The sequence below is a fragment of the Hylobates moloch genome, unplaced genomic scaffold, assembly GCF_009828535.3.
Source record: "Hylobates moloch isolate HMO894 unplaced genomic scaffold, HMol_V3 SCAFFOLD_23, whole genome shotgun sequence".
Taxonomy (NCBI): Eukaryota; Metazoa; Chordata; class Mammalia; order Primates; family Hylobatidae; genus Hylobates; species Hylobates moloch.
The window spans coordinates 20,140,649-20,168,149 of record NW_026652298.1 but is presented as its reverse complement, the minus strand read 5'-3'; the positions used below and the strand labels follow the sequence as shown (position 1 = coordinate 20,168,149).

Genomic DNA, 27,501 nt, shown 5'->3' with positions numbered 1-27,501 from the left:
ACATATCCCTAAGTAGTAAAAGTATAACATGAGAATGATGGACACCAACTGTCTTGTTCTAGAAAGTGAGAGAAGCAGGGTACACCATTATCTCTAACATTTTTATTTCTTAAATATACCCAAGGAAACAAAAAAGACAGACTATTGGGAAGAAGAGAGAAAAGCTGGATTTATTTTCCTATTGAGAGCCAGTTTTTCAAAATTTATTACCAGGGTGTTGTGAAATAATCAGTGTTATATACATAGGGAATTACCTATGATGCTTATAAATTAACCTTCTAAACTTGTTATCAATGCTCAAAAAATACTTGGAGTTTTTTTGTCATTTTTGTTTTTTTGTTTTTTTTTTTGAGATGGAGTCTCGTTCTGTCACCCAGGCTGGAGTGCAGTGGCGTGATCTCAGTTTACTGCAAACTCCGCCTCCCGGGTTCAAGTGATTCTCCTGCCTCAGCCTCCTGAGTAGCTGGGACTACAGGCAGCCGCCACCACGCCTGGCTAATTTATTTGTATTGCTTTAGTAGAGACGGGGTTTCACCTTGTTAGCCAGGATGGTCTCTGTCTCCTGACCTCGTGATCCACCCGCCCCGGCCTCCCAAAGTGCTGGGATTACAGGCGTGAGCCACCGCGCCCAGCCTGTTTTTGTTTTTTTGAAATGGAGTCTTGCTCTGTTGCCCAGGCTGGAGTGCAGTGGTGCCATCTCGGCTCACTGCAACCTCTGCCTCCCGGGTTCAAGTGATTCTCCTGCCTCAGCCTCCCAAGTAGCTGGGATTACAGGCATGCGCTGCTGCGCCGGGCTAATTTTTGTATTTTTTAGTAGAGACGGGGTTTCACCATTTTGGCCAGGCTGGTCTTGAACTCCTGACCTCAAGTGACTTGCCCGCCTCGGCCTCCCACAGTGCCAGGATTACAGGTGTGAGCCACCGCGTGGGGCTGAAAATACTTGTTTTTGATCATCCCACTCTAACCTCATTGAAGGCAAGGAGATGTTTATTCATCTTTGCCTCTTAGTGCCCCACATAATATCCTGATTCATAGTAGGTTCATAAATGATCAAATGCAGAAGAGAGGAGCTTTGCCCTCATCAAATGCTCCATTCTGTTGTAATAAGTAATTTCATATAAGTATAGAAGTAGAACTATTGTCTCTGCAGTTTAACATTCAGTTTTGCCTTATTCATGCTTTAAAAATCCCAGCTTTCTTACTTTTTTGCCTAAGATTATTGAAGGAAAAAATGTATCTGCTCACTAAAGGCTGCATTCATTGTAGCAACCATGTATACATGGACAGCCTACTTGCTACCACACTTGAAATTCTGCTTAATGTGCACTCATAAAGGACAAGCTCCCACCCCTTCAAACTCAGTGTAATTATTCAGTATATGAGCTTGTGGTGTTTAAGAAACTAGGGAGGGGAGACAGAGGTATTTTCATAGCTTGTTGATCTGACACATGATCAATGGGCCGAGCCCTTTTTAGGATGCAGAAGATGCTCCCTGTGTCTGTGGATCACAATGGCAAACAATAGCAACTTCTGCAATGATATTTTGCCTCCCTGGTGTTCAAACTTCTTCAGTTAAGCTTGTCTGGAATCTGTTTAACTATTATACGTCAAAGCTTTTTTTTTTTTTTTTTTTAAATGAAAATGGTAGGAGTGGAACCAGAGAGGAAAACGTATATCTTTGCCAAGGAGCTCTCTCTCCTTCCCCTATGACTCATACTTAGGAAAGCTGAGGGACTTTGGAAAGCTGCCTGACTCACATTGAGGCAGGTCTCCTGGCACTTTCAGACACTTTTTAAATTTTCTCAGGCAATAAAAGATGTTTTTCAAATTGTTCATTCCCTCTTTCTGGGCCAACCTAAGAGCTTTTGTTTAGCTAAAGTATGGCTTTTTTATGCAAGATTTGCCAGCTAGAACAGATGAACCCGGAACTTTGTATTTGGTTTATTACTAAAGAAACAGCTCTTTCATATTCAGAATTGTAACTGTTCCTTCTTATGATTGTCATCCTATTAAAAGGAATTGCCTCTGGTACTTAACCTTCCTATGACGTGAAGTTTGCATTTGGTCATTGTTAAGAATTTTCTTAGCATATTTTGTTTGTACAATTTCAAATATTCAGTTTTTAAAAATTTGGTTTTTGGTATGAGAGACTAGCTTGAGCTAAATAAAGGAGCTGCCTATTAAATGTTTTATAGTCATACTGATTTTTACTATTTGGCAGCAGAAGAAAGAAAGGTCACCTTAATTTTTCTGTCTCTACATGTAAACAACTAAGGGTTTTTGCTTGTTTGGTGAGTGTTAAAGTAAACCTTTCTAAAAACCAATTGGACTCACAGATATAAATCTCAATTTTTAAATATCTTTCCTTTTTAAACTACAAATAGTCATTATGTTCCAAAAACTGTCAAGTAATTTCTTAATATCTCAATGCCCACTCCATCCTACTCCCCTTTTTTTAGAGTTCAACCATTTCTGCTGTAGGAATTGCCAGATAACAGAGGTTTGATAAAGTAACAGTATAAAAACAATAATTTCTATTATGTAGGAAAATTACTTTGGATGACTCTCTTAGATATAAGTTGAATTGCACTGAAATATTTGAGTAGAAAATAAAATGCTTTACTAATGGAGTGATCAATTGCTGAAAATTTTATTTTCTATAAAACTTGATCTTCAGTTATAATGTACTTTAGGGACCTTAAATTTAACTTTAGCTGATTTTATCATTTCACCTTGAAAATTTAGATGCCAATTTGGAAGGCCCACAATTCCCATAATAATAATCTCTGTTGGCTGCCCAAAGTGGGTACCATATGGTGGGGGACTGGAGGCTAGTCGAATAAAGTAAAATCAGCTGTGGACTGAATGGTTGCTCGTTTATCTTTGAGTCTTTATTCACTTGTTTGTATCACTGCCATTTTTCTGGTTTAATAGAAACTTGTATATGACTGATGTTTTAATGAGTAGATATAGGCTTATTGTCTTTTAGAGTCATTAAACTTAAGTGCTGGAAGGAGTTCCGGGGTTCTGGTCTAGTCCAAAGTTCAAGTGTATTTTGTTTGGCCCATAAGCTGTGTTTTTATAAACAGTATAATGAAATCACTTTGCTTGATCGTAATACAAGCAACTTTGTACCTATTGTCTTACATGATTCATGCATTTATATTAACTGACTGGCCCCTGTAGACATTTGAGTTTGTGATCCAGATAACCGTACCTCTTCATTTTACAGTTGCAGGAACTGAAACCCTGAAGGATCAAGTGACTTTCCAAAGTTAAACAGCTAGTTCAGGGCAATTCCAGAACTGTTTTACACTGAGTTTATTTTTCTGTTGATTCTGCTCCTAAATTTAGAAGAGATGTTTGTTTTTCACTGTTAGAGACCTTTGTGAAACCACAAAAATGTTTTTTAAAGATGTCATACAAATAAAAGAAGTTGAGAGGCAATGGTGGAATAATGAGAGTAAAGAGTCTAATTTTAACTATCTTGGGTAAATCATTTTATCTCACTATATACATCAAGATTCCTCCTCTATAAAGTAAAGGAATTAGACTACATAATTTTACATCACCTAGAACAGGGCTAGTAAATTCTCAATAAATAGTCCAGTATACAATAGATATTGAAAGTCCCTACCAGCACTAAATTAAAGATTCCCTAATTCAATATTAACTTTTTTTTCTCTCCCCTAACCCCAGTTTACTTTGCCTAGGTTTCTTTCAAAGCCTCTTCCAGGGTTGAAAGGAGTCTGTTTTTTTATTGAGTTCCTGTTAGGGAAATTCTTTGAACCCATGTACTCTGGCTTCTGTCCTCAACTTAATGGCTTCACTCTCCTAGCAGCTTGTCTGTTCCCTCAACTTGCATTAAAGAATCCATGTATCATCCTTGATGTATTATGGGAAGGAACAGTAGGGGTTATGAATTAGTGAGGACTAGGTGGCTTTCCACAATGACCACATACTACTCCACTTCCTCTGCCATCTTTCATCTCCTCCTGCCTTGTACAAAAAAGGCAGCATTTCTTCTTGGCTTCAACTTTATTTTAGTCAGGACGATACTTCACAACCAGAAGTGAATTACTGTTTCAAATATAAATAATCCTCATGAATTTCAGCATGCATTATTGGTATTTATATAGTCTTAGCAGGCCTAGTCACTGTTGCCAAATTATCAGGCACCTACTTGAGTCCTTATTCACTTGTTTGTAGCACGCCAAATGATAGATAACTTGTCCCCTGCCTTTTAAGAGCTTAAAAGCTTAATAGAGGAGTCAGTAGAGTTACAGAAATAGAAACTAGCTATGAATTGGATTGTATCACTGGAAGTATGTCCAACCTTCGTTTTGCTACAAACAAAGAATGCCTAGGGATTCAACTTCTTCATGTGTTAGAGAATCAGAATGTTTAAAATACTGAGATGCTTTTCTTCTTTAATAAAAATCTAATTCTTAAGAAATCCTGATTAGTACTGAGCTTCTCTTCCCTCAGAAATACCCCTAAAGAAATCCGTAATCTCACATACAAACACATATAAATCTGCTCAACACTGGCTTAATTCTTTTCTGCTTTTACTCTGGTGTGCTTCATCTCCTGGGCCAGGCTCTTTGCCTGCTCATTTCTTTTGTGGCAGACTTAATCCTGACAGCTTCACTAAGCCTAGCATACTCCAGAAATTCTGGTTTTATTTCTATTCTATTCCTTTGTTTTCCTCCTTTTTTTTTCTTTCTCACCTTTCATTTTCCCAGAATTATTCAAAACCAGTGTTTAATTAATATATGTGATTTTCCTATCTTAGTCATTGTATTATTTATGATTTTGCAGAAATTTTATCTGCAGTTCCTAGCCAAAGCTTTAGGAGACATCAGGAAATGTTTGCGTGTATTTAAAACTGGCTCATTTATTGCTCATAAATTTCCTACTCAAAAACCAAAATATTTCTCTTATCTCTGTCCAAACCAAGCCAGTTTCCACAACTTTATTTGCTTTTATAAATAGGACTGGTTCCGGGATCCAGTTTTTCTCAACTTCCTGCTGTTCCTAGGTAAAGGCCCTCTGTAGCCTAACCTTGGCCTCCAGCAACTGCCTCTCAGTCATGATGCTGACCCGTGAGCCAGTGTGTGTACAGCTTTAAAGAGGCTGGAGAAGTCTTACCAGCTGCTTCTGGGTGCAGTTTCACTGATAGGTCAGGTGGTGGCCACAAAGCCATTGTCTGCTTTTAGGACCATCTCCAGATGGGCATCTCAGTGATGACTGTAAATACTTGTTTCTTCTCCCATTCTCCCCACAAGTAATCCTCCTTGGTTATCTACACATATTGCTCTTTGGAGGCTGATAAAATAGTGTTCCAGGCTTTAGACAAAGAACACAACTGGCTTCATTCTGACTGCCTCCCTTATACACCATGAAAGTAAGAGAGAGAGAGAGAGCAGCAGAGCTTAGAGTCTATCTATAGGTATTTTTTCTGTATCAGAAAGGGAGAGATGTCATCTTTAAGATAGGAGTTAGGGCTAGGCATGATGGGAGGCCAAGACAGGAAGATCACTTGAGGCCAGGAGTTTGAGATCAGCCTGGTCAACATAGCGACACTTCCATCTCTACTTAAAAAAAAAAAAAAATTGGAATTAAAGGAAATTAGTAGATCAGTGGATAAAGAATATAGATCACCATGCCTGAGCAAAAGGTAGCTACTCAGTAAATACTTAAATGAAGCAGAAATATGTCTTCTAGACTGAGAGTTAAATCTGGCAAAACAGCAGGCAGATCAGAGAGCAGGGAGAGAGAATAATGTGGTGACATGTGTCCTACTTTTGATTGCTTTCTCTTTCATGAGAGAGTGTGGATAATAAGAATAACTCTCCTGGAGTAGTTTCTAGTATGTCATATTTATACCAGTGTGTTTCCAGGTGAAATGCTAAGGGCCTCTTTTTTAAGCCCTTGGTCTGACAAATTCAGACTTTGATATCTAACAAGTCCCTCTGTTATCTATCTTCATTTCAAAAAATGTGTTGTTATGCTGCATTTATTTAGCACGCCACATTTGCAAAATTCTATGCCCCTGTTATTCTCTACCAAAAATCTACTTACTCATCACCTTTTTAGACTAGCAGACAGGGATTCCAGAAGGTCTAATGACTATATGTAGGTCTCAAAAAAAAAAAAACTACTCACAAAAAAAAAAAACTACTCACAAGCTGAGTTTTAATTTTTTCAAATTCTTTCGGGAAATCGACAGAATATACATTATAAACCAACCAATAGATATTTTGGTGGTTTTATTACCTTATTTGCTTTTGCTCTTATAAAATTAATAACTCTAGATTTGGAAAGGGACCCAAGGAGGTTACCTATAAAAAAATTGCTTAAATTGACCAGCAAACCCTGGAGAGGTTGACTTCAAAGGGGGCTTATCTTGATTGTGGTCATGATTATGCAACTGGATGCATTTGTCAAAATTCATAGAACTATAAACTGAAAATATGAATTTTTTTGTACATTGTATCTCTGTAAAATTGACTTTAATTTTTTTAAAATTAGAACTTTTAAAGAAAGACATTTTTATCTGCATTGTGAAGGTAGATAGTGAATTCGTTGGAAATATTCAAGCCCAAACTGGTTGACTTTTGTTGGCAGGGTGGGAGAGGTGTTTTGGAGGGGACTCTTGCACTTGGTGCTTTTATTTTGTGCAGGCTAAGTGTGTGTATGTGGAAAGTTAAAATTACCTTAAATTCTTTGAGTAAGAATCTGAGATCCCAAGCAGGAAATTTTAACGTATAATACGGATGTTTTTATTATCAATTTCTGTATTAAACCCTCCCCTCTTTTTTTAAGTACTTGACAAAAATATAATAGTCATTAGAAAATTATCTCATCAAAATTTGATTTTATTTGTGGTAGTTGGGGGCAACTAATAATTGTTAGTTTTGAAATTAACAATTCTGGAAGCAGAATTTCTAGCAGGATGAAAAAGAAAATAATGAGAAAGTGCGTAGCAGTGATTGAATCAGATTCTGATTTAAATAGTCACATGACACTCTTGGTCTTTGGTTCTAGTTCAAGGAAGTGCTCATTCCTTTTGATAGTTGCTAACTTTCCTTCATTGATAAGATCCTCAGTCCACACTGCAGGCTTTGAAGCCAGCCATATTTTCTTCTTGGCATTCTTTCTTTCCTCCCTTTACCCTGACCCCCTCTCCCATCTCTGTGTCTACCCAGCTCCGTGGCTGAGGTTCCCATCTGTAAAGCCTGTTGCCACAGGATACAGAATTCACTGGAGCGGAGGAAAAGCTGCATGTGTGTGTTTAGGGCTGGTGGCTCTCGGAATTGGATAAACATTGTGGAAAGCTTGCTCATTCATGTGGAAGAGCCAGTGTGTTACAGCTAAATGGTAGAGCTGTGAGCTGCTGGGCTTCAGGCTCTGGCATCTGTGCGTTGGGACTGCCCAGCCTGGAGCATTTTTATTTGTGAGACCGAAAGAGCTGATGAGCATTGCCACTTTAGCCATTCAACAATAACAAAACCTTTATTTCAACCCCATGGAAGAAAAGCTATATTTTACTTTTTTTTCCACCTATTTTTGGTGTGTATGTGTGCTATGAGTGCTGTGTGTGTGTGTGTGTGTGTGTGTGTGTGTGTGTGTGTGTGTAGACGGGGTCTCGCTGTGTTGCCTAGACTGGTCTCAAACTCCTGGCCTCAAGACATCCTCCTACTTTACCCACCAAAAGTGCTGGGATTACAGGCATGAGCTACTGTGCCTAGGTCACTTTTTTTTTTTTTTTAATTAAATGATGAAATTAGTCAAACAGGAAATCCCATGCGACTTTTACACACAATAGAGTCCCTCCTATATAATCACAGTCAGTCTCTGGTGTTTTTCTTTTCATTCTTGATCTCTTTTATATAACCTCTCTTCCCTTCTAAGAAATCTCTGTGATATCCAAGACTTTCACTCCCATGTCAGTTTGGCAGCCCGTGATTCTGCTCTCCTTCTTTCCTGGTAACATCAGTCTTGAATGAACAGCAGTGCAGGCAGATGCCCTTAAGAGTTCTGAGTATTGCCTGAGTTTTGAGCAGAGGAAGCTTCTCAGTTCCTGCTATTTTATTGGCCGTGGTTTGGCTTCCTAGGCAAGCTCTGTCTTCACCTGAAAATCCTACTCAACACTGGGGACAGAGATCTCTTTAGCCATGGGATACCAACTTTTAGAACTAGAGCTAGAACTTGAGAGTACACTTTGTCACTCTTTCTTATGCTCCTCCAAGAAATACACATTTCCTTAGAATTGTTGTAAGTGTAGGCCGGGCGCGGTGGCTCACGCTTGTAATCCCAGCACTTTGGGAGGCCGAGGCGGGCGGATCACGAGGTCAGGAGATTGAGACCACGGTGAAACCCCGTCTCTATTAAAAATACAAAAAATTAGCCGGGCGTGGTGGCGGGCGCCTGTAGTCCCAGCTACTCGGAGAGGCTGAGGCAGGAGAATGGCGTGAACCCGGGAGGCGGAGCTTGCAGTGAGCCGAGATTGCGCCACTGCACTCCAGCCTGGGCGACAGAGCAAGACTCCGTCTCAAAAAAAAAAAAGAATTGTTGTAAGTGTAATCACATTTTATAAGCTGAAATCTCAGAGTACCTTTAGCCTTCATGAGCACAACCTTGTTGGGGATATTTGGGTTGTATTTGTTTCTCTTTTCTACACTCACATGTTTGCCTATCTTGACAGCCTGCTGGCCTAGGCAATAATAAAGCTTCTGTTGAGGTGAGCAAACAGCTGATGGCATAGGCGCACAGAGGGGACTCCTACAGTGGCTGTCTGTAATCTGCCAGGCTGGTGGTCAGAGCAGGCGAGAACAAAAGCCAGTCTGTTTGCAGGCAAATTAGAAAATCAATGTGTTAGTTGTATTCTTTTCTCTTTGCCTTTCTTCTGGCAGAAAGGGAGAATGCTCATCCAGCAGTCCACAGAACCATTCCAGGCAAGTGCCCATTCCAGAGACTCACACACCTGACATATTACTACTGGAAGTTGAAAAGTCCCCACACTTGTTTGTCTGAACTGCTTAAAAAGTCACCAACAGGAATTCTTCTCAAACTTGCCATCCAAAATTGAACCCTGCTGGCCCAGTGTTTTGACTTGTTTATATTCCAGATAGCCACTCACATAAGCTTATCTTTTTAATGCTGATGGGGGCCAAGAAAGGAGTTCATTTGCTGCCTGGCTGGGAAATTCAGGAATTGCATTTTGGGCAGCGTATTTTATAGTATGTGTGTAAGTATTTCACTGCTTTTCCTCAGTTTATTTTTTGTGAGAGTTCATTGAAAATGTCCAAGGCTGGGCACAGTGGCTCATGCCTATAATCCCAGCTCTTTAGGAAGCCGAGGTGGGAGGATCACTTGAGGCCAGGAGTTTGAGACCAGCCTGAACAACATAGCAAGACCCTGTCTCTACAGAAATAAAGAAGGAGGCAAAGGCAGGAGAATCACTTGAGTCCAAGAGTTCAAGGCTGCAGTGAGCTGTGATCTTGCAGTTGCACTCCAGCCTGGGTGACAGAGTGAGACTTTGTCTTTCAAAAGGTATATACAATAAAAAAGAAAGAAAATGCCCTAGACATAATTGGGTCTAAGATTGTTAGGGCTTAGAGAGCAGAGCTCATACCAAGTAGCCTTGTCCCAGGACAGAAGAGGGAGTAGACTTACTAAAGACTTCTCTGAGTGTCTTGACAAGTATCTCAAAGGGCTACTGTGCAGAGATGATTATATTCGATGTGTGAAGTCTTGAGTAACTTTCCCTTTAGACTTCTAAGAGAGAAAGTCTGTGAAGGAAGGGCTTTTGAGAAGAAAAGACTTTCTTGCTCTTCTTTGTGTTGAAGTTAGCCTTAGAAGCTTAGCAAATGGCTTTAAATATGTTTTAATTTGAGCTTTGAAGGTCTGAAACTAGGCTCTCATTATCAGTCTTTGCTATTTTTTCAAAGCCTAAATGTGGTTTGCTGATCATGAATAAGAGAAAGGTGTTTGGTTGGATATGGTCATGGTGTTCTTATTGTAAAGTTCATCATCAAAAAAAAGTTACAACTTTAGTGGTCATTGGAAACATCCTGAGCCAGAACCTTAGATTTAAAATGAGGATTAGGTTTAAAATAATCTTGAGTGAGGGTAGTAAATGGCATTTGGTATATTTTTTTCCCAAACTCATTACCAAAAAAATTATATTTTGTTTTGTTTCTTTTTAAAGGAAAAATTGACTAAACCCAACAACTGCTACTACCAAAAACCCTTTAGCCTCTAGCAATCCCTTTTGTCTTTAGCACTTATCATGCTCCACCTTGTATTATTATTAAATTATGTGTGCATCTTTTTTGTAATGAGACTCTAAATGCCCTGAGAAGGAAATTTACATAACTTCATATATACCATAGACATTAACAAAATGATCGGGACGTAACAGCATTTAATACCAGTGTTGATTAAAGCTCTTTTTTTTATTAGCTGAAAAACCTATGGGCCAAGAATTGTGTCAGTACAGGAATCAGTATTGAGCAAGTCAGTCTCTGTCTCTGCTGACACAGGAACTTACAGGCTGATGAGGAAGCGTCACCATCGTTGAAGCAGTACACCTGATACTTCACTTGACTTTTTTCTTTAAAAAATAAAACTCATTTTTAATTGGTCATTTCATGTTAAATCTCAGATTGTTCAGAGAAACAATAATCAAGTAGCTAAACTATTGATTTGAAAATGTTACCTGGGCAACACAGCGAGATCCTGTTTCTACAAAAAATAAGCTGAGCATAGTGGCATGCACCTATACCCCCAGCTACTCGGGAGGCTTAGGAGGAAGGATTGCTTGAGCCTAGGAGTTAGTTTGAGGTTATAGTGAGCTAGGATTGCACCACTGCACTCCGTCCTGGGTGACAGTGAGACCCTGTCTCAAAAAATAAAAATAAAAAAATAAAAACAAATATGAGGGAAAACATGGAATACTAAAAGGTGTATTTTGTTTCATTTCTGTGCAGAAGATCTTATAAGATTGAGTATCTAGGTCCCCTATACAATGCCTTTCTCTGGCCACGTCACTCTTATTCTAAACCCTAATTTGACATATTTCTCTATTTCTGATTTTAAAGGGGCTAATTTGTAGAGAAAAATAGAGTGAGAGAGACATTTTCTAGCAAAACTTAAAATATTGAAGAGAATCAGCCTGCCCGGAAGACCCTAAATCCATAAAACATCTTTGGATCTTATTTTTGCCAAATCTCTCACCAGAGCACTAATAGATATCCTATATTAAATACTATTTCTCACTTCCTCTCCTTTTCTTAACTATTACTTTGGCAGAGAACCTGTTCAGAGGAAACTATCCCAGTAGCAGATGGCAGGAAATAGCAGGAGGCAGACTGAATAATCAGCCTCTAAAAGCCACTAGTATTCATCTGTACCCTTGACTCTCAAATATGGCATGGAATCCTTTAGCACTAGGTTTTTGTCTCACCTTTTTCTTTTTAAGAAAAGAGTTTGATTTTTGTGGAGCCCAGCGATTGGCCTGCTTCCTGAATGATTAAGGAAAACATGGGGATTTCAGCTAACATGATATAGTATAGTATATGAGGGTCCATCCTAATCAAAGTAGATAAATAAAAAGAGGGACTACAGAGCCCTTTCCACCCCCATCTCACAGCTCAATCTCCAGTCAGTCTTTTGTCATGAACCCCAAGAACTAGGAGTAGCAGCTTCCATCCCAGGTGTTAGCAATGTGTGTGAACTAAGGCAAAAGCAGCATTTGGAATTCCTTTCCAAGCACTGTTCCTTTGTAGGTTTACTGTTACTGTATATAACTCATCCTGGGCTGCTTCAGACTTTAAAACCCTGTGGGGAGCTATAGGAAGTAAGGGATAAACTGACGAGCTACAGTGGAACTGTGAAGAAGGCAATGTGGGATTGTGGATCTTGGAGGACATGAATGTTAAATTTTACTCAACTTTTATTTCTTTTCCTCTGACTCAGTGAAGAGTGTCCCAGTCTCTTCTAAGAGCCACAGGAAATATCACTGTTACTCAAAGCTGATTCTCCTCTACAGAGTTGCTGTGCTATCCTATTTTTCATTTTCTTGGTTTGTTTTAAACTTCCAAAGTTTCAGCTTAAGCTTCACATCTCTTCTAATGAAATATCTGTTTACATAATGCCATGATTAGTAGAGTATTTTCCCCAAATCATTTTTCATAAGTCCATTAAAATGAGATGTTGAAGTAAGGGGTATAAAGAATACAATTTTTGTAAATTTTTTTGTTATTTATTAGTTTGCCTTCTCTTTACCATTTCAGACTTTGTGGTTAATGAGTTTCATTCTCAAGTTTTTATCAACTGTTGACTTTTATGAATTTCCGTCACATTGCACTGTGTCAGTATCTAAGAGAAGGACCTATCGATGGAAGATGTGTTTTAACATATAACAGTTAACACCAGTTTTCTCTCTTCTTGTGCTTATTTAGATTTCGACACAGCCCCAACTGCTGGTACCTAAGAAACTGGACTATCCACACCTGGATTAGGCAGTGTCTAAAATATGATGCACAAGACAAAGCCTTATATACCCTTGTAAATAAGGTGAGTGGTTCCATGGATCTGCAGCCTGTTTTCCTGAGTTTAGGTGATCTGGTGTTTGTACCTATTATAGTACAGCAAAGAATAACACCAGAAATAACTTGAAAAAATTATTTGGCCTCAAATACTCTTATTAACAGAATGGAGCTGGGTATAAGTTCATTAATAAATTTTTTAAAAAATCCTGTAGCTACTACTTTTCCAAATATAGTGACTCAGAAAAGGACAGGTATAAGCAAAAGGAAGAACTTTGCAGTGGTGGTCGTTTCATTCTTGGTTGCTAAGCCTTAGATTTCTTGCCCGTTTCCTTCTGGTGAAGTATAGGGGAAAAACATGACCATGTTTGCTCATATGTCTTTTGAGTTCCCTGACTCCTCCCATCAAGCCTGAGAGCCCTCTAGGATTAGGATCTTTCTGACTGTTACACCACCCAAGAGTTGAGTCTTACTTACATTCCACTGTATGCAGTAAATACAAAATGAACAGAGGTTAAAATGTTATTATTGTGAGTCTGAAGCTAAACACTAGTTTGAACCGTAAAGATATTTTAACAGCCTTTTTATGTAAAGGTATTACGTCTATAATGTCACTAGACCCTGAAAGTTAGCACTGAAAAGGAATACTGATTTTGTTTTTGAGTCCCCTTCTGTGCAGAATGTTTTATTTCCATGAGTTGGGCCCAGTTCAACTTAATATATATTATATACAGTTTGTTTGTGAGACATTGGATTGGTTATTGATAGTGGATACAAAAATGAGCAATATTCTGTTCTTGCCCTCAGGAAGTTTACAATTTAATAAGGCAGATAAGCAGGATCACTTACAAATCTAATATTACGCAAATGTAAGTGCCACACAAGAATATTTGTAAAGGCCAGGCACCGTGGCTCATGCCTGTAATCCCAGCACTTTGGGATGCCAAGACAGGAGAATCACATGAGCCCAGGAGTTCGAGACCTCTAGTCCCAGCTACTCTAGAGGCTCAAGTAGGAGGATCACCTGAGCCTAGGAGGTGGAGACCGCACTGAGCTGTGATGATGCCACTGCACTACAGCCTAGGCAACAGAATGAGACCTTGTCTCAAAAAAGAAAAGAAAAAGAGTAAAAACAACTTGGAGAATTAAGATGAGAGAATCTGACTGGAAGGAAATAATTAAAAGAGACATGAGGTACCATTTAAGATGGTCACAAAAAGGTGCATGCTTGCACATGGAGATGGGCTGGCAGAAACAGTATTACCAGAGGTATATCTGGGTGAAAATAAAGACTAAGTCTGAACAGTAATACATTGCCTTTTTCCTGGGGTATAAGGTATGTTAAGGGAGGAACCAGGTAAGGAAGCGAGTAAAAGATTGAGCCAGGTCCCTGGATAAGTCCAATCAAGATGACAGCCTTGAATCCCAAGAGGAGGAAATGGAAGGCCCAGAGGAAGGAATGGATTAAATCTTGTTTTCTTCAGTTCAGAGTGTAATGTCACAGATGACACTCAAAGATTCCTAAGATAACAAAACTAGGAGAGTCTAGAATTTTTGCTGCTTCTTGAGTCTTTTAGTGGAAAGAACATCAAACTAGAAATCAGAAGATCCAGGCTGTAGCCCCACAGGCTCCACTGGTTGCTGCTAACTTTAGGCAAATAACTGTCTTCTTCTAGCTCTTAGTTTTTTCAACTCTAAGTCAAGTGGGTTGTAGTAAATCAGTGATTTCCAACTCTGGCTGCCCATTAGGGTCACCCAAGAAGCTTTTTAAAAATTGTAGATATTTGCCTCTACTCCTGAAATTCTGGTTTAATTGATCTGTCTGGGGCCCAGGCATTGGAATTTTAAAAATTTTTTTAATAAGTTTAAATTTTTCTGTCAGTTTCAGGTTCACAGTATAGGGGAGAAAACATAATTTATTTTCTTTCCCTTTTAGGTTCTTAGTTGAGACACTTTGCTGAAAACAAAAGTCAGATTAACAAAAGAAAAACAAGCAGAAGTTTATTAACACATGCTGTACTCATCACGCAGGAAAGGCCTCAGTTCAAAAGCATTTCTATCTCAAGGCAGTGGCTTATGGCCTTGCTGAATAGTATTTCAACCAAGGGCCATAAATCCTATACAGTGACAAGACAAAGGAAGGAAAAGTTCCAGTCTTTAAAAGGTGGGAAAATGTGGGAAGATAGTAAAATCTGTTCTCAGATTCCTCTGGTGCCTGCTGATGCCTTCTCTGGGCTCAGAAGCAAGTGCTGTTCTAGGAAGGAAGGATTTATGTGCTGCCATCACGGAATTGGAGGCTATGGCAGAGTCTTCCCCTGCATTTTCAGTGTCTTTAACTTAACATCCTCAATTATTTTGGGGAGAAATATTTTTGTTTCCTTCAACAGCAAAACTGAGTGGAAAGTACATAGATTTTCTATGTACTCTCTGCCCCAACACATGCATAGCCTTCCTCATAATCAACATCCTGCCCCAGCGTGGTACATTTATTACAATTGATGACCTTATATTGACAAACCCTTGTCACCCAAAGGCCCTAGTTTACATTAGGGTTCACTCTTGATGTTGTACACCCTGTGGGTTTGGACACATGTATGGTGACATGTATCCACCATTATAGTATCATCCCTCATCCCTGCCTATTCATCCCTCATTGGGTTTGCTTGCTTGTTTGTTTGTTTGTTTGTTCGTTTGTTTTCTAAAGCTCTCAGTTGATTCTCATTTACAGCCTGGGTTGAGAATCACTGACCAGTTGATTTCTAAAATCCCTTTCAGCTTTAATGATTTGTCATCCTAAAATATTTTGGTTTTTAGCCTGCCCTAGGGATTAATACTGATTTGGATGACTGCTTTGAGAAATATAGATACTGGCCATGAGCTACAACCTCTAAAACAGTCGTTTTTAGACATTTTTCCATTTCGGCACACTTGAGGCTACTATATATAACTCCTGGAAACAGTGAGTCAGCTCAGTGGCGATTCACAGTTGGTGGTTAGGACCGTATCAAAATCTCTCAAGGGGATATGGATATAGTTTGGAAAAACTCATCAGGTGTTTCTACCGGTTGCAAGAGGGAAGAATGGAGCCCTGTGGGGAATGGTGGTTCATATTCCTGAAGAATTTGAAACAAATAAAAATGCAGCCACAATCTGGATCATTGGTAGTAAAATGAGTATGCATGAAAATTACAAGAAGCTCACTAAAAATTCAGGTTTTTGTGCCCAATTCCCGGAGATTCTGATTCTATAGGTCTGAGACGTAGGAATCTATATTGTTAAAAACACTCCAAGAAAGTCGACATCCTGCAGGTGCTAAAGGGTCCACATTTTAAGAAATCTGAATTCTCGTCATTTTTTATGGCTGCATAGTATTCTGTGGTGTATATGTGCGACATTTTCTTAATCCAGTCTATCGTTCATGTCCTTTGTAGGGACATGGATGAAACTGGAAACCATCATTCTCAGCAAACTATCGCAAGGACAAAAAACCAAACACAGCATGTTCTCACTCATAGGTGGGAATTGAACAATGAGAACACATAGACACAGGAAGGGGAACATCACACACCAGGGACTGTTGTGGGGTGGGGGGAGGGGGGAGGGACAGCATTAGGAGATATACCTAATGCTAAATGACGAGTTAATGGGTGCAGCACACCAACATGGCACATGGATACATATGTAACAAACCTGCACGTTGTGCACATGTACCCTAAAACTTAAAGTATAATAATAATTTTTTTAAAAATTTAATTCCTAAATATATTATTTTTTTGATGCTAAAAAAAAAAAGAAATCTGAATTCTCAAGTATTCAGTTGTATGACACAACATTCTAGAAACTTAGTAGCAAATATTTGTTGGCATATTTCTTGGGACCTTAAAAGCCAGGCTAAGAACCAGAAAATGCTATGTAATGTCTGCTTTCTCATGAGAGTCTGTTTTTGCATTGTTATTCATACTTTATAAAAAGAGTCACTGAACCAGTTAGGGGGGTTGTGTGGGTTTCTTTTTTTCTTTTTTCTTTTATTTTTTTTAAGCTATGATGAGGTGTTAGAATTGGAGCCTTAGTTTTTACATATCAGTTGTCTTATATCAGACACCCACTCACAACTTTCTCACCCTGACCAACAGTTCCAGTTACCAAACCTCATGAGTCATGGCTTCTGTTTCACTGTCACAGATGCTGTAAAATGATAGTCAAATATTTTAAAGCTAATAGTGGCAAGTTTTATTCTGACTAATATATAGGCATATATTACAGACTAAATTAGATAATTTTCTTTTTTCCTGTTATGTTCATTTTCATTATAGGTTCAATATGGAATTTTTCCAGATAACTTTACATTCAATTTACTGATGGATTCTTTCATAAAGAAAGAAAATTACAAAGGTAAGAAATTAAGCCCAGATTCAGTGTTTATAGGGCTTCCAGCTCCCAAAGGGAGGTGTACAAATGTAGAAACTTCCCCTTTTTTATTTCTTAATAACATCTCTTCGTTACTCTTTTAGTCAGAAAAGTTTTGATGATTATCATTTATGCAAAATTTTTAAAAACATTATTTTTGTTAAGATAGAAAATATCCAAGTACATAAATGATTATAGAGGAAAAGTAAGTTAATTATATAGGCCAATCTAATTTCACTTCCCAAACTGACTGAAATACAGAATATAAATAAAGGATAAAGTAAATTTATTTTTCAAGTGTAATTTTGGATTCAGTAATGAACAGTTAACAGAAATGAGATTTTTTTTTTCAACTGAATATTTAGCCTATGCTCTTTTAAAATATTACTGGCTTATTTGTTTATGTAAAAGAAAATCCCTTCCAGGTTCTTATTTTTCTACTGACTTATTAGATGACGACCTGATCTGCCTATCTCAGTTTCCCCATTTGCAAAAAGAACATAGAAATTCATGCCTATGGCCTCATTCAGAACCATGACAACATGTGCAAAACCAGCTGGGTAGCAACAGCTGCAAATCAGTGCTATTTTGTAGTTATGAATATATGTAAAAATTGGTTAAAAAAATAATTCAGTAAGTGAAAAACATTTGTTGTGCTTGTGATATGAACAGGCACTATATTTTAAGCCATTGTTAATATTCTCTGCTTTACCACCAAATAACTACAGAAAGGAAATTGTTTGACTTGATTTTCTTGGCCTCCATCTATGTTGTAGAATATCAAGGGAAAATAAAAATTGCTTAAAGCCTGCTCTCCAGGCTTTAATGACCAGCATTAATGTGCAAACAAGTATTTTATGTTACATGTTATACTCAGGGGCTTATAATTTATGAATGAGCATTTCTCATTCCCTTCCAAAAAGTATTTTAAATTGAGCCTTATTGTCCTTTTTATAGTCATTATTTTGCTTTCTTTGAAATAACACCTGAGATTTAGGGTTTCCTTTAGCATTTTTGTCCTCTTCTGCCTTAACAGTGAGAAGGTACCAGAGCAGAGAACAGGGTAGTCAGACCAGCCTCTCTGCTCTGCCTGTCAGGGTGACCTTGAGAATATATGTGTCTCCTTTATGCCTTAGCTCTTCTAGCTGATAGACATGATGCCTTAAACTTGCATCACAGTTTGAGCCATTTTCATATGTATTATCTGGTTGAACTGTCCAAAATTCTCTTGAAGTAGGTGAAGCAAATAGTATTTTATCATTATGATGATGATACTGGAAGCCAAGAGAAATGAGTGGTTTATTTAATGTCCTTCAGGACGTTGGTGCAGTAGAACCTGATTTAGTTCGTTCTGGTATGTAAAATAGAAGCTAAAGGCTGAGGAAAAACCTTGTTTGTGGAAGAACTAGGGCCAGAGCCTGAGCCCGCATATTTTACTTCTTAATTCTGCATTGTTTTTTTTTTTTTTTTTTACCATGCCCCACGTTTTAAGAGTGTTTATGGTTAAATAGAGATTTGGTAATATTACCTACAACTAATTTCCTCTCATTTTTACTTTCATCTTCTTGTTAGATGCTTTATCTGTGGTTTTTGAGGTCATGCTGCAAGAAGCCTTTGAAGTGCCTTCCACCCAACTTCTCTCCCTCTATGTTTTATTTCATTGTCTGGCCAAGAAGACAGACTTCAGTGTAAGTGATCTTCCCTAAAGCAGTTATTAAGAACTTTAGAAAAGGCAAGCAGGGGCTTGCTCTCAAAAGCTAGAAAAAGGTGTCTGCAGCTCTGTGGCCAGGCACAACCAGGAATGTGTGTTTATTGTATACATTTTGGTTACTGGTTTCTAACAAATGGAATTGGAGGTTCTTCCACTTGAGAGAATCTCAAAAGAAAGTCCTTGTGCATATTTTGAAACTTGAGCTAGGCTGAGTGCACTTCAGACATTCAGAAATGGGTCATTGGTAGTCATTGAGAGCTGGACATGGCATGTCCAAGAGGCATTGAGGCAGCTAACGTTGACCATTACCTGGGATATTAAATACTAATTATTTCATTTGTATCAGTATTTTCCTAAGGTTTCTCTAGGGCAGTTCCGTTTTGGAAAGTCTAGAATATCAAGTTTTGGTTTCAGGTCTTAAGTTCGCATATTTAATCATTGCTTATTGTTGTCCTAAGAATAACAATAGCAATAACTGATATTTTAAGTAGCGCTTACTTTACACCAGGCTATGTTCTTGTTTTAAATGTATTAATACATTTAATTCTCACAACAACCCTAGGCAGATAAGGAGACTGAGGCCTAGAGATGTTACAGAGTAACCCCCCAGCTAGTAGGTAAGGAAGCCACCTGGTAAAGCCAGTCAGTCTGCCTCTGCCATCTGCCCTTAACCTCAATTGTAAACATCAAAAAATCCCAGTTTGGGTAGGAACTGAAGAGGTCATTTAGTCCAGCCCACATTCTGAAGAGTAGATGGCATGTTATGCCTTTCTAAGATGAGTGTCATAGTCTTATGATATACCCCACATTCATTATTAATTCATTAAATATACTATATTGAACACATACAAATTCCATACATTGGCAAGTGCTAGTTATATAATGGTGAGCAAACATTTTCTGCTTACGATTTAGGAAGAACACAGATGTTTAAACAAAACAATCACACAGATATAAAACTATGACTATAATGAACACTGCAAAGGAGAAATCTATGAAAAGACTATATTATAGGGAGTTTTCTCTGTATTTTAAACTTAAATTGGTTAGGAAGGGCTTCCTTAAGGAAATACTTCTTAGGTTACTATTGAAGGATGACTGGTAATTAACTGGCTAAGGAGGGGAAGAACAGTCCAAAAAGAGGAAATTTCATGTGCAAATGTCCTGTGGCAGAAAACTTAGTGAGCAGAAATGGGCTGGAAGAAGATAGTCAATGTAGTTACAACAGAAAATGGTAGGGAGGACATGGGGTGAGATAGGGTTGGAGAATGTAGGCCATACTAAGCCATTTTGTGTTCATTCTAAAAATAGTGAGAAGCCCTTGAAAAGTTAGAAGCAGAGGGCATATAATAATCCAATCTGTGTTTTGATAAGGTCCTTCTGGCTGTACTGTGGATAAGCTATCAGAGCAGGGCAAGGATGGCTATGGTCAGACCATCTGAGAGACTACCACGAATCTGAGCAAGGGATAATGGTAGCATAGAGACCAGGATATGATGCAGTTAGAGAGTAGCCAATGAGCATATTTGGAAGGTAAATAACAAGATGAGGCAGGGAAGCAGGGGTCACGTATTCTCTCCTCAGTTTCTGACTCATATGTCTGGATGGAAGGGGTTCCATGTGTTGTTTGCAAGAGGGAACTTTGGGAAAAGACTGGATGTTATGAGAAAAGTCATTAATGTGGCTCTGAACGTGTTGCATTTTGAAATTCATTTGAGACAGTCACGAGATTTCACCAAGGAACTGGGGGCTTAATGGAAAGATCTGGACTGGAGATACAATTTTGGAGACTTATACATCCATGTGTAAATGTTTGCAAATGAGCCAGAAAGCAAAAAGAAGGGAAATCAGGAATGTGTTGGACCACAGAATCCACAGGAAGAGATGGTCTACTATGTAGAATGCTTCCAAAGGGGTAGGGTAAGATGAGGAATAAAAAAAGTTCATTAAATGCATTAGTGGCATGGGAGGCACTAAATTGTAACCTTTGTTTCCATATGAGTAATGGAGCAGGAAACCAAATTGGAATGGATTGTAGAATGATTAGAGGTATAGACAACTCTTTTAAGACGCCTAGCTATGAAGTGGAGAATAAAGCGGGGAAGTTGGGAGAATGAGGATTTGCTTTGTATTAATGGAAGAGGCAAAGCATAAAATGGAAAAACTTTGAGGGCATTGATGAAACAACACCTGAATTAGTCCATTACAGTGTCTACAATAGAAATTAAAGGCTTGGGCCAGGAGCAGTGGCTCATGCCTGTAATCTTAGTACTTTGAGAGGCCAAGACAAGAGGACTGCTTAAGGCCAGGAGTTTGAGACCAGGCTAGGCCTCATCTCTACAAAAATTGAAAATAAAAAAAATATTAACCAGGCATGGTGGCACATGCCTATAGTCCTAGCTACTCAGGAGGCTGAGTTGGGAGGATCCCTTGATCCCATAAGTTTGAGGTTACAGTGAGCTGTGATCACGCCACTGCATTCCAGCCTGGGCAGTAGGGCAAGACCCTGTCTCCAAAGAGAAAAAAAGAAAAGAAAAGAAAAGAAACTAAAGGCTTGGGAGATAATCTGTTAATTTATGTTGACACATGAATAGCTTCATATAAGCAGCAGTAGTTCCAGCAGTCCCAGACAATGATCAGAAAATTTCTAAGACAGTCATTGGTTTGTTTTCATTCTTCTTTTTTGAAGTCCTTTGGAAGAATCACCATGCCAGTCACTGTCACCACCCTTGCTCAACTCCTAACACATCAAAGGTATCTAGTGCTTAGATATTTTAGTGTTCATTTGGCTTTAACCCCTACTACAGCCTGATACTGTAGCTCCTGTTTTTCCCTACGGGGGGAAAAAATATTTGTAAGGCTCCTTATTTATTATTCGCTGGCCCCACTTTTCATGCAGTTTTAGGTGGGGAAAATCAAACTTCTTAGAGTGGTTTCCTTTTGAAAGTAAAATGACCTGGTTTATAATTACCAGCTCTTTTATTTACCTGTGCTGCAGAAGTGCTTGGGGGGTGTTGTTTTTCTTCTGAGGTCTTTGCTTTTCTCAAAGACTGGAGAGCAGCCTCAAGAAATGACACTTGTATTGCACAAAGCCTACTCACAGTAAAGAGGTTTGGGTGCCTATGAACATCTGGGGTGCCTCACTTGCCCGTGGCTGTAACTGCAGCCTGCAGACATTATTCATTCTCTGCTTCCTCCCTAATCTCTTGGTGCAGAGACCAGTGCAGGGCAACCTGAGCTTAGTGTTCTATGTTTTGAAGCCAGAGTTAGGGCTCCAGCTCTGTCCAGTGTGTACTCATGTGGCATCAAGAAGATCACAGATCCCACTGGGGAGTTGCCAAGGCTCTCCCCTGGCCACATTGCCAGGAAGTCCTCCAGTCATCGTTGTTACTAGTCTGCAGCAGATTTAGCAATGCTTGTGTTTTTGCCCTTTGTTTCCCCCATGTCTCTAAAGACTTCACTTTCATTAAAGCGTAATTTTGCACCCTGAGCTGAAAGAAACGATCACTGTTTCTGATTGCCTAATTTGTTTTTGAGAGGCACAAATCTATCTAAAAGCAATTTAATAGTGGTATTTATTCTAACACTCTGAAGGAGAAGTCTTATCATTGCTAAATTGTTTAAAATTCAAAAGCTTGTTCCATCAGGCCACAACAGTATGAGTGATTGTGGGGCTGACAGCACGTTGAATCTATTGATTGTCTCGAGTGTTGGTTTAAAGTGTACTCTTTATTTTTGTTTTGTTTTGCTTTTCTGATTGTAAAAGAAATGCTTATTCATTGCCAAATATTTGGAAAATCATAAGATATACACGGAATAAAACCAAAATTGCTCATAATTTCACTGCCCAAAAATCTATTAACATATAGGGTATTTCTTTCCTATATTTTTCTTTGACATAAGTACCTTTTAATCCCCAAATTAGGATCATAATGTATATATAGCTTTGTTCTTCTTCTTTGTTTACTTACTGCTGTAACATGTTCTTTTCCTCATGTCATTAAAAGTCACATTTTTGTATAAAGTACTCATTGCTTAGATGGATCATGATCTGGTATATTCTGTTGCAGTGGGAAGAGGAGAGGAACTTTGGTGCATCCCTATTGCTTCCAGGCCTAAAACAAAAGAATTCAGTGGGTTTCAGTTCCCAGTTGTATGGCTGTGCACTTCTTGGTAAGCTAATGATTCTTACAAATACTGTTCTTTATGGTCAGAATTGTTGCATTCTTCCAGTTCATAATAAAATTGTAATTTGATTTAAATTTACCAGTGAAATCCAATTAGCCTTCGTTTTTAGACATAAAAATAGACCTTGGTGGCCTTACAGTTACTCCATAAGAGAGTAAAGAGGGTTCTTAAAACCTGCCATCACTGGCAAAGCAAGAACTAGTTCTGGTGGATATAGGTAATAATATTCAGTGGTAATCAGTCTGAAGAAGGGATAAAGAAAGGGATGTTCTGGCCCTGTTTAGGGAGACTAGCCAGTAGAATCTTTTCTGGTATTAACAAAGATCTTTCTGTCTCTTTAGATCTAAAGTCCAGAAGGTAAGAAATTAAGAGTTAGAGTTGAACTTGTATCTTTGGTATTGTTTTCAGGTAAGGGAAGATAAACTAAGAGCACAAGTAGTAGCACTTCAGGAAAAGCGGAGTGGTTCATGGGTACCATGTGATTGCACCAGGAGGTTCAATGGTGGCTTTCCTCTTGTGCCCTGATTGCATGGAAAATCAGACAGGTTAAGAGGACAAAGCCTTCTGAAGAGTGGCCTCGGAACCTGGGTTGTGTGGAATCTGGGCAAATAAGATTCAACCTCAATGTAACGTTGTCCTGATTTACAGAGGTTTATTAAATTTATGTTATTTCCTTACTCTCCCATCATCTCTTAAGTTGTTAGGCATCTCTCAATTATACATTGCTTCTGCTTACCTTTTTTTTTTTTTTAAATCATAAAGTTATAGCAGTTTGACTGCTTTTGAAGTTAATCTTTGCCAACAGAATGTAATGTGTTATTCTTGGTGCTGATTCTGATATAATAACTCAGAGGAACTTCAGAGTTTATTGACTGTCTATCAGACTAACAAAGGAGTTGACCACTCTTTTTAAAAATCATTTTTTCCTTATTTGCCACCTACTTTTGATGTTGATTTACATGTATTTTCCTTTGCTTTCAGATTAGCATTCAGGACTGTCATACAGCCTGAATTGGTCAGAAGTGACAGGGCAAAGAATATGTACTTTGTTATGGTTTGTGAGCAGAGGCCCTGGTTCTTTGTGATGGCAGCCATCAGATCAGAAGCTCTTTGCTCTCATTGTGTCATTTGCCATGCAGCCTCACTCAACCCTGATGGAAGCAGCTGCCCAGAATGTAACTGCAGTCCAGCCCCAAGCACCTTAAAGGTCTAAAATTAGCTGTCGCTTGATAAGCTTTGTCTGTTTGTGTCCTACTCTGGCTTTCCCAAATCCTCCTTCCCAGGAAAGATAAAAGAAGGTGGATTTAAGACTGGGCAGCTCAAGGTGACTTTGGTCATTAGTGCAGATAGGTTCTGTGCCACAGGAATGCAGACAGCCATCTCCCTACCAGAAGACCCTGCTGTCTAGAGTCCACATCTTGAACTCCAGGTGTGATGGCTTGAGGTACCCAGAGAAACATTCATGTCCAGAGATCCAAAAAGATCATGAGAACTCTGTGATTTTAAAACTGATGAAACTCAAAGGAAAGAAGGGAAAGATGAGGAGTTTTTTTCATAAGGATTGGGTGTTTTGAAGGATTTCAAAAAATGACAAACATTTCCTAGCAGGGAAAGTTGTCGGATGTTGACAAAATTTTCACAGTAGGAAAGTTGTGAGATTTCTTTTTCTGGGGAAGATTTTGTTCTTGAAACAAAAATTGTATCTCAGTTGACTTGTTTTTTAAGGGTATCCTTACCTGGAGCCATATATGTCAGCCTCTCAATTGTCCTCAGCCCAGTGGTTTATATATACATCCTCATGAAAATATCCACCAGCCCAAATGAGAAAGAAGAAAAGCAAGTTCATGTAATTTTGCATTACAAAATGGATACAGTGAATTTTACCACATTCATCATTATCCATCTGAAGTGTCACCGGATGAGATGAGTCTCTTGGTACAGATTTAAGATGATCCTTCTCTATTTCTAGAGCTGCCAGGTGAACATTTCACTTGGGCCTTCAGGTCTTCAGTCCTAGAAATGGTAGGAAGACATGGCTGAGCATTCTTTATTGTTCTTTTTGGCCACAGGGAAGGTGGAGTTGCAGCAAGGGCTATGGGCTGTGTACCACAACATGCCTCTGATATGGAAACCAGGCTACCTTGACAGAGCCCTTCAAGTGATGGAGAAAGTGGCTGCCTCGCCAGAAGACATAAAGCTGTGTAGAGAAGCGGTATGTTCTTCAGCTCCAAGGCGTGAGATTTAGCCATCTGTTTCCCATAACCTGAGCTTTAAATTTGTTTTCATTGTCTTTCCGCTACCCCTACTTTCTATGTTTCTGTAGAATAGGTACTTATCCAGTTGAAAAAATGCAAAACCACAAACATTTTCAATGCTCCTGACCAAAGGCACTAGAAAATATTAACATTGATTTATAGTTCATTGTCTAGGAAAAAAAAACTATTCCACTGCCTCGTCCCTCACCTCCTTTACCAAAAGAAAAAAATCTCAGTGGGAACTGAAGAGAGGGTAAAATTTCATTTTTTTTCTTTTTTTTTTTATTATTATTATTATACTTTGAGTTTTAGGGTACATGTACACAATGTGCAGGTTTGTTATATGTGACGGTCCGTCTTGGTGTGCTGCACCCATTAACTCGTCATTTAGCATTAGGTAAATCTTCCTAAAGCTGTCCCTCCCCCCTCCCCCCACCCCACAACAGTCCCCAGAGTGTGATGTTCCCCTTCCTGTGTCCATGTGTTCTCATTGTTCAATTCCCACCTATGAGTGAGAACATGCGGTGTTTGGTTTTTTGTCCTTGCGATAGTTTACTGAGAATGATGGTTTCCAGTTTCATCCATGTCCCTACAAAGGACATGAACTCATCATTTTTTATGGCTGCATAGTATTCCATGGTGTATATGTGCCACATTTTCTTAATCCAGTCTATCGTTGTTGGACATTTGGGTTGGTTCCAAGTCTTTGCTATTGTGAATAGTGCCCCAATAAACATACGTGTGCATGTGTCTTTATAGCAGCATGATTTATAGTCCTTTGGGTGTATACCCAGTAATGGGATGGCTGGGTCAAATGATATTTCTAGTTCTAGATCCCTGAGGAATCGCCACACTGACTTCCACAATGGTTGAACTAGTTTATACTCCCACCAACAGTGTAAAAGTGTTCCTATTTCTCCACATCCTCTCCAGCACCTGTTGTTTCCTGACTTTTTAATGATGGCCATTCTAACTGGTGTGAGATGGTATCTCATTGTGGTTTTGATTTGCATTTCTCTGATGGCCAGTGATGATGAGCATTTTTTCCTGTGTTTTTTGGCTGCATAAATGTCTTCTTTTGAGAAGTGGCTGTTCATGTCCTTTGCCCACTTTTTGATGGAGTGGTTTGTTTTTTTCTTGTAAATTTGTTTGAGTTCATTTTAGATTCTGGATATTAGCCCTTTGTCAGATGAGTAGGTTGCGAATTTTCTCCCATTTGTAACCCCATGTAGTCCTGAGAGACTACATAGCTTTTTTCCCCATAAAAGTCCTCAAGAAATGAATCTGGGGACCAGAGATGGAACCATCTTAAACCATTCTGTGTGAATGTGTCATGCTGATGAGATCTCGGTAGATGTTTCTTTCAAAGTTCTAAGGTGTTCACTTTACCAGGACGAGAACGCTACTCTCCCACCAGCCCCAAAGCTCATGCCTCTTGGTCACCTAGGACCCTTGACGGTATGGGGTTGCTGGAACTCCAGGAGACATGATGTGCCTTACACCCCACAGGCAGCTGCAGTGTCTGCTCCTGTCCAAACAGCTTTTACAGCCAGTGTGAGGCCTGAGAAGGACATTGATTGTCTTGTTACCATGGAGTAAAGGTTACCGTAGAGCCATGTATTTATTTTTTCTTGACTCTGGTTGCTAGGGTTCATCCCTTGGCTTTCATTTCATTCCTGAGGTGGTCAGGTCTGGTGTCTGTCCTGTCACCTTATACTTATGTCTAGTGAATTATTATGCTCTTTGCCAGACGTTTATAACAAAGGATATACATTTCTCACTATACTTGTTTTAACCCTGCTATAGTCAGTACTGGTGATTGAAAACACAAAATTATACATAAATCCTTTGCCAGGGAAATACGCCTTCCAATCTCAGCCAGATTCGCATTCTTTGCATTCTAACAGTATAAAATGAGTTCACATGTCAGCAAGAATGTGCTATGTGTCCAGTTTGGATGTGATGTATTAGTGGTATTAAAAGGCCTTGGCATATTTTTAGGATTTCTGTTCTGATATGACATGGACAGGATTAATTGGTTTCAGGTAGGTGTTTCTACTGGCCTTGCTGTTGTTAATATCCCATTTCTGATTATTAGGCCCTCTGTGGGTCAAGGGAGATATACCTCAAAGTGAAAGTAGAGGGGAGAGGGGTCAAAACAAAAAATGCTCTATTTTTTTTTTTTTTTATTATACTTTAGGTTTTAGGGTACATGTGCACAATGTGCAGGTTTGTTACATATGTATCCATGTGCCATGTTTATTTCCTGCACCCATTAACTCGTCATTTAGCCTTAGGTATATCTACTAATGCTGTCCCTCCCCCCTCCCCCCACCCCACAACAGTCCCCGGAATGTGATGTTCCCCTTCCTGTGTCCATGAG

At 38.9% G+C, this 27,501-nt stretch overlaps 1 protein-coding gene and 1 long non-coding RNA gene across 6 annotated transcripts in view; one reads left to right on the top strand and one right to left on the bottom strand.

The window, feature by feature from the left end:
- Nucleotides 1-27,501, top strand: part of MRPS27 (mitochondrial ribosomal protein S27) — a 107,863-nt gene that overhangs the window by 69,426 nt on the left and 10,936 nt on the right. For all 5 annotated transcript variants that reach the window (XM_032145296.2, XM_058433920.1, XM_058433921.1 and 2 more), the window contains 5 exons: nt 12,471-12,585; nt 16,871-16,949; nt 18,537-18,652; nt 22,746-22,848; nt 24,933-25,075. In XM_032145296.2, the coding sequence (XP_032001187.1) occupies nt 12,471-12,585; nt 16,871-16,949; nt 18,537-18,652; nt 22,746-22,848; nt 24,933-25,075 (556 nt within the window). The remainder of the gene's footprint in view (nt 1-12,470; nt 12,586-16,870; nt 16,950-18,536; nt 18,653-22,745; nt 22,849-24,932; nt 25,076-27,501) is intronic.
- Nucleotides 22,666-26,659, bottom strand: LOC131382355 (uncharacterized). Its single transcript, XR_009211770.1, has 3 exons — nt 26,562-26,659; nt 24,748-24,876; nt 22,666-22,790 (listed from the first exon to the last, which is right to left on the bottom strand). It is a non-coding gene; the product is annotated as an uncharacterized LOC131382355 (long non-coding RNA).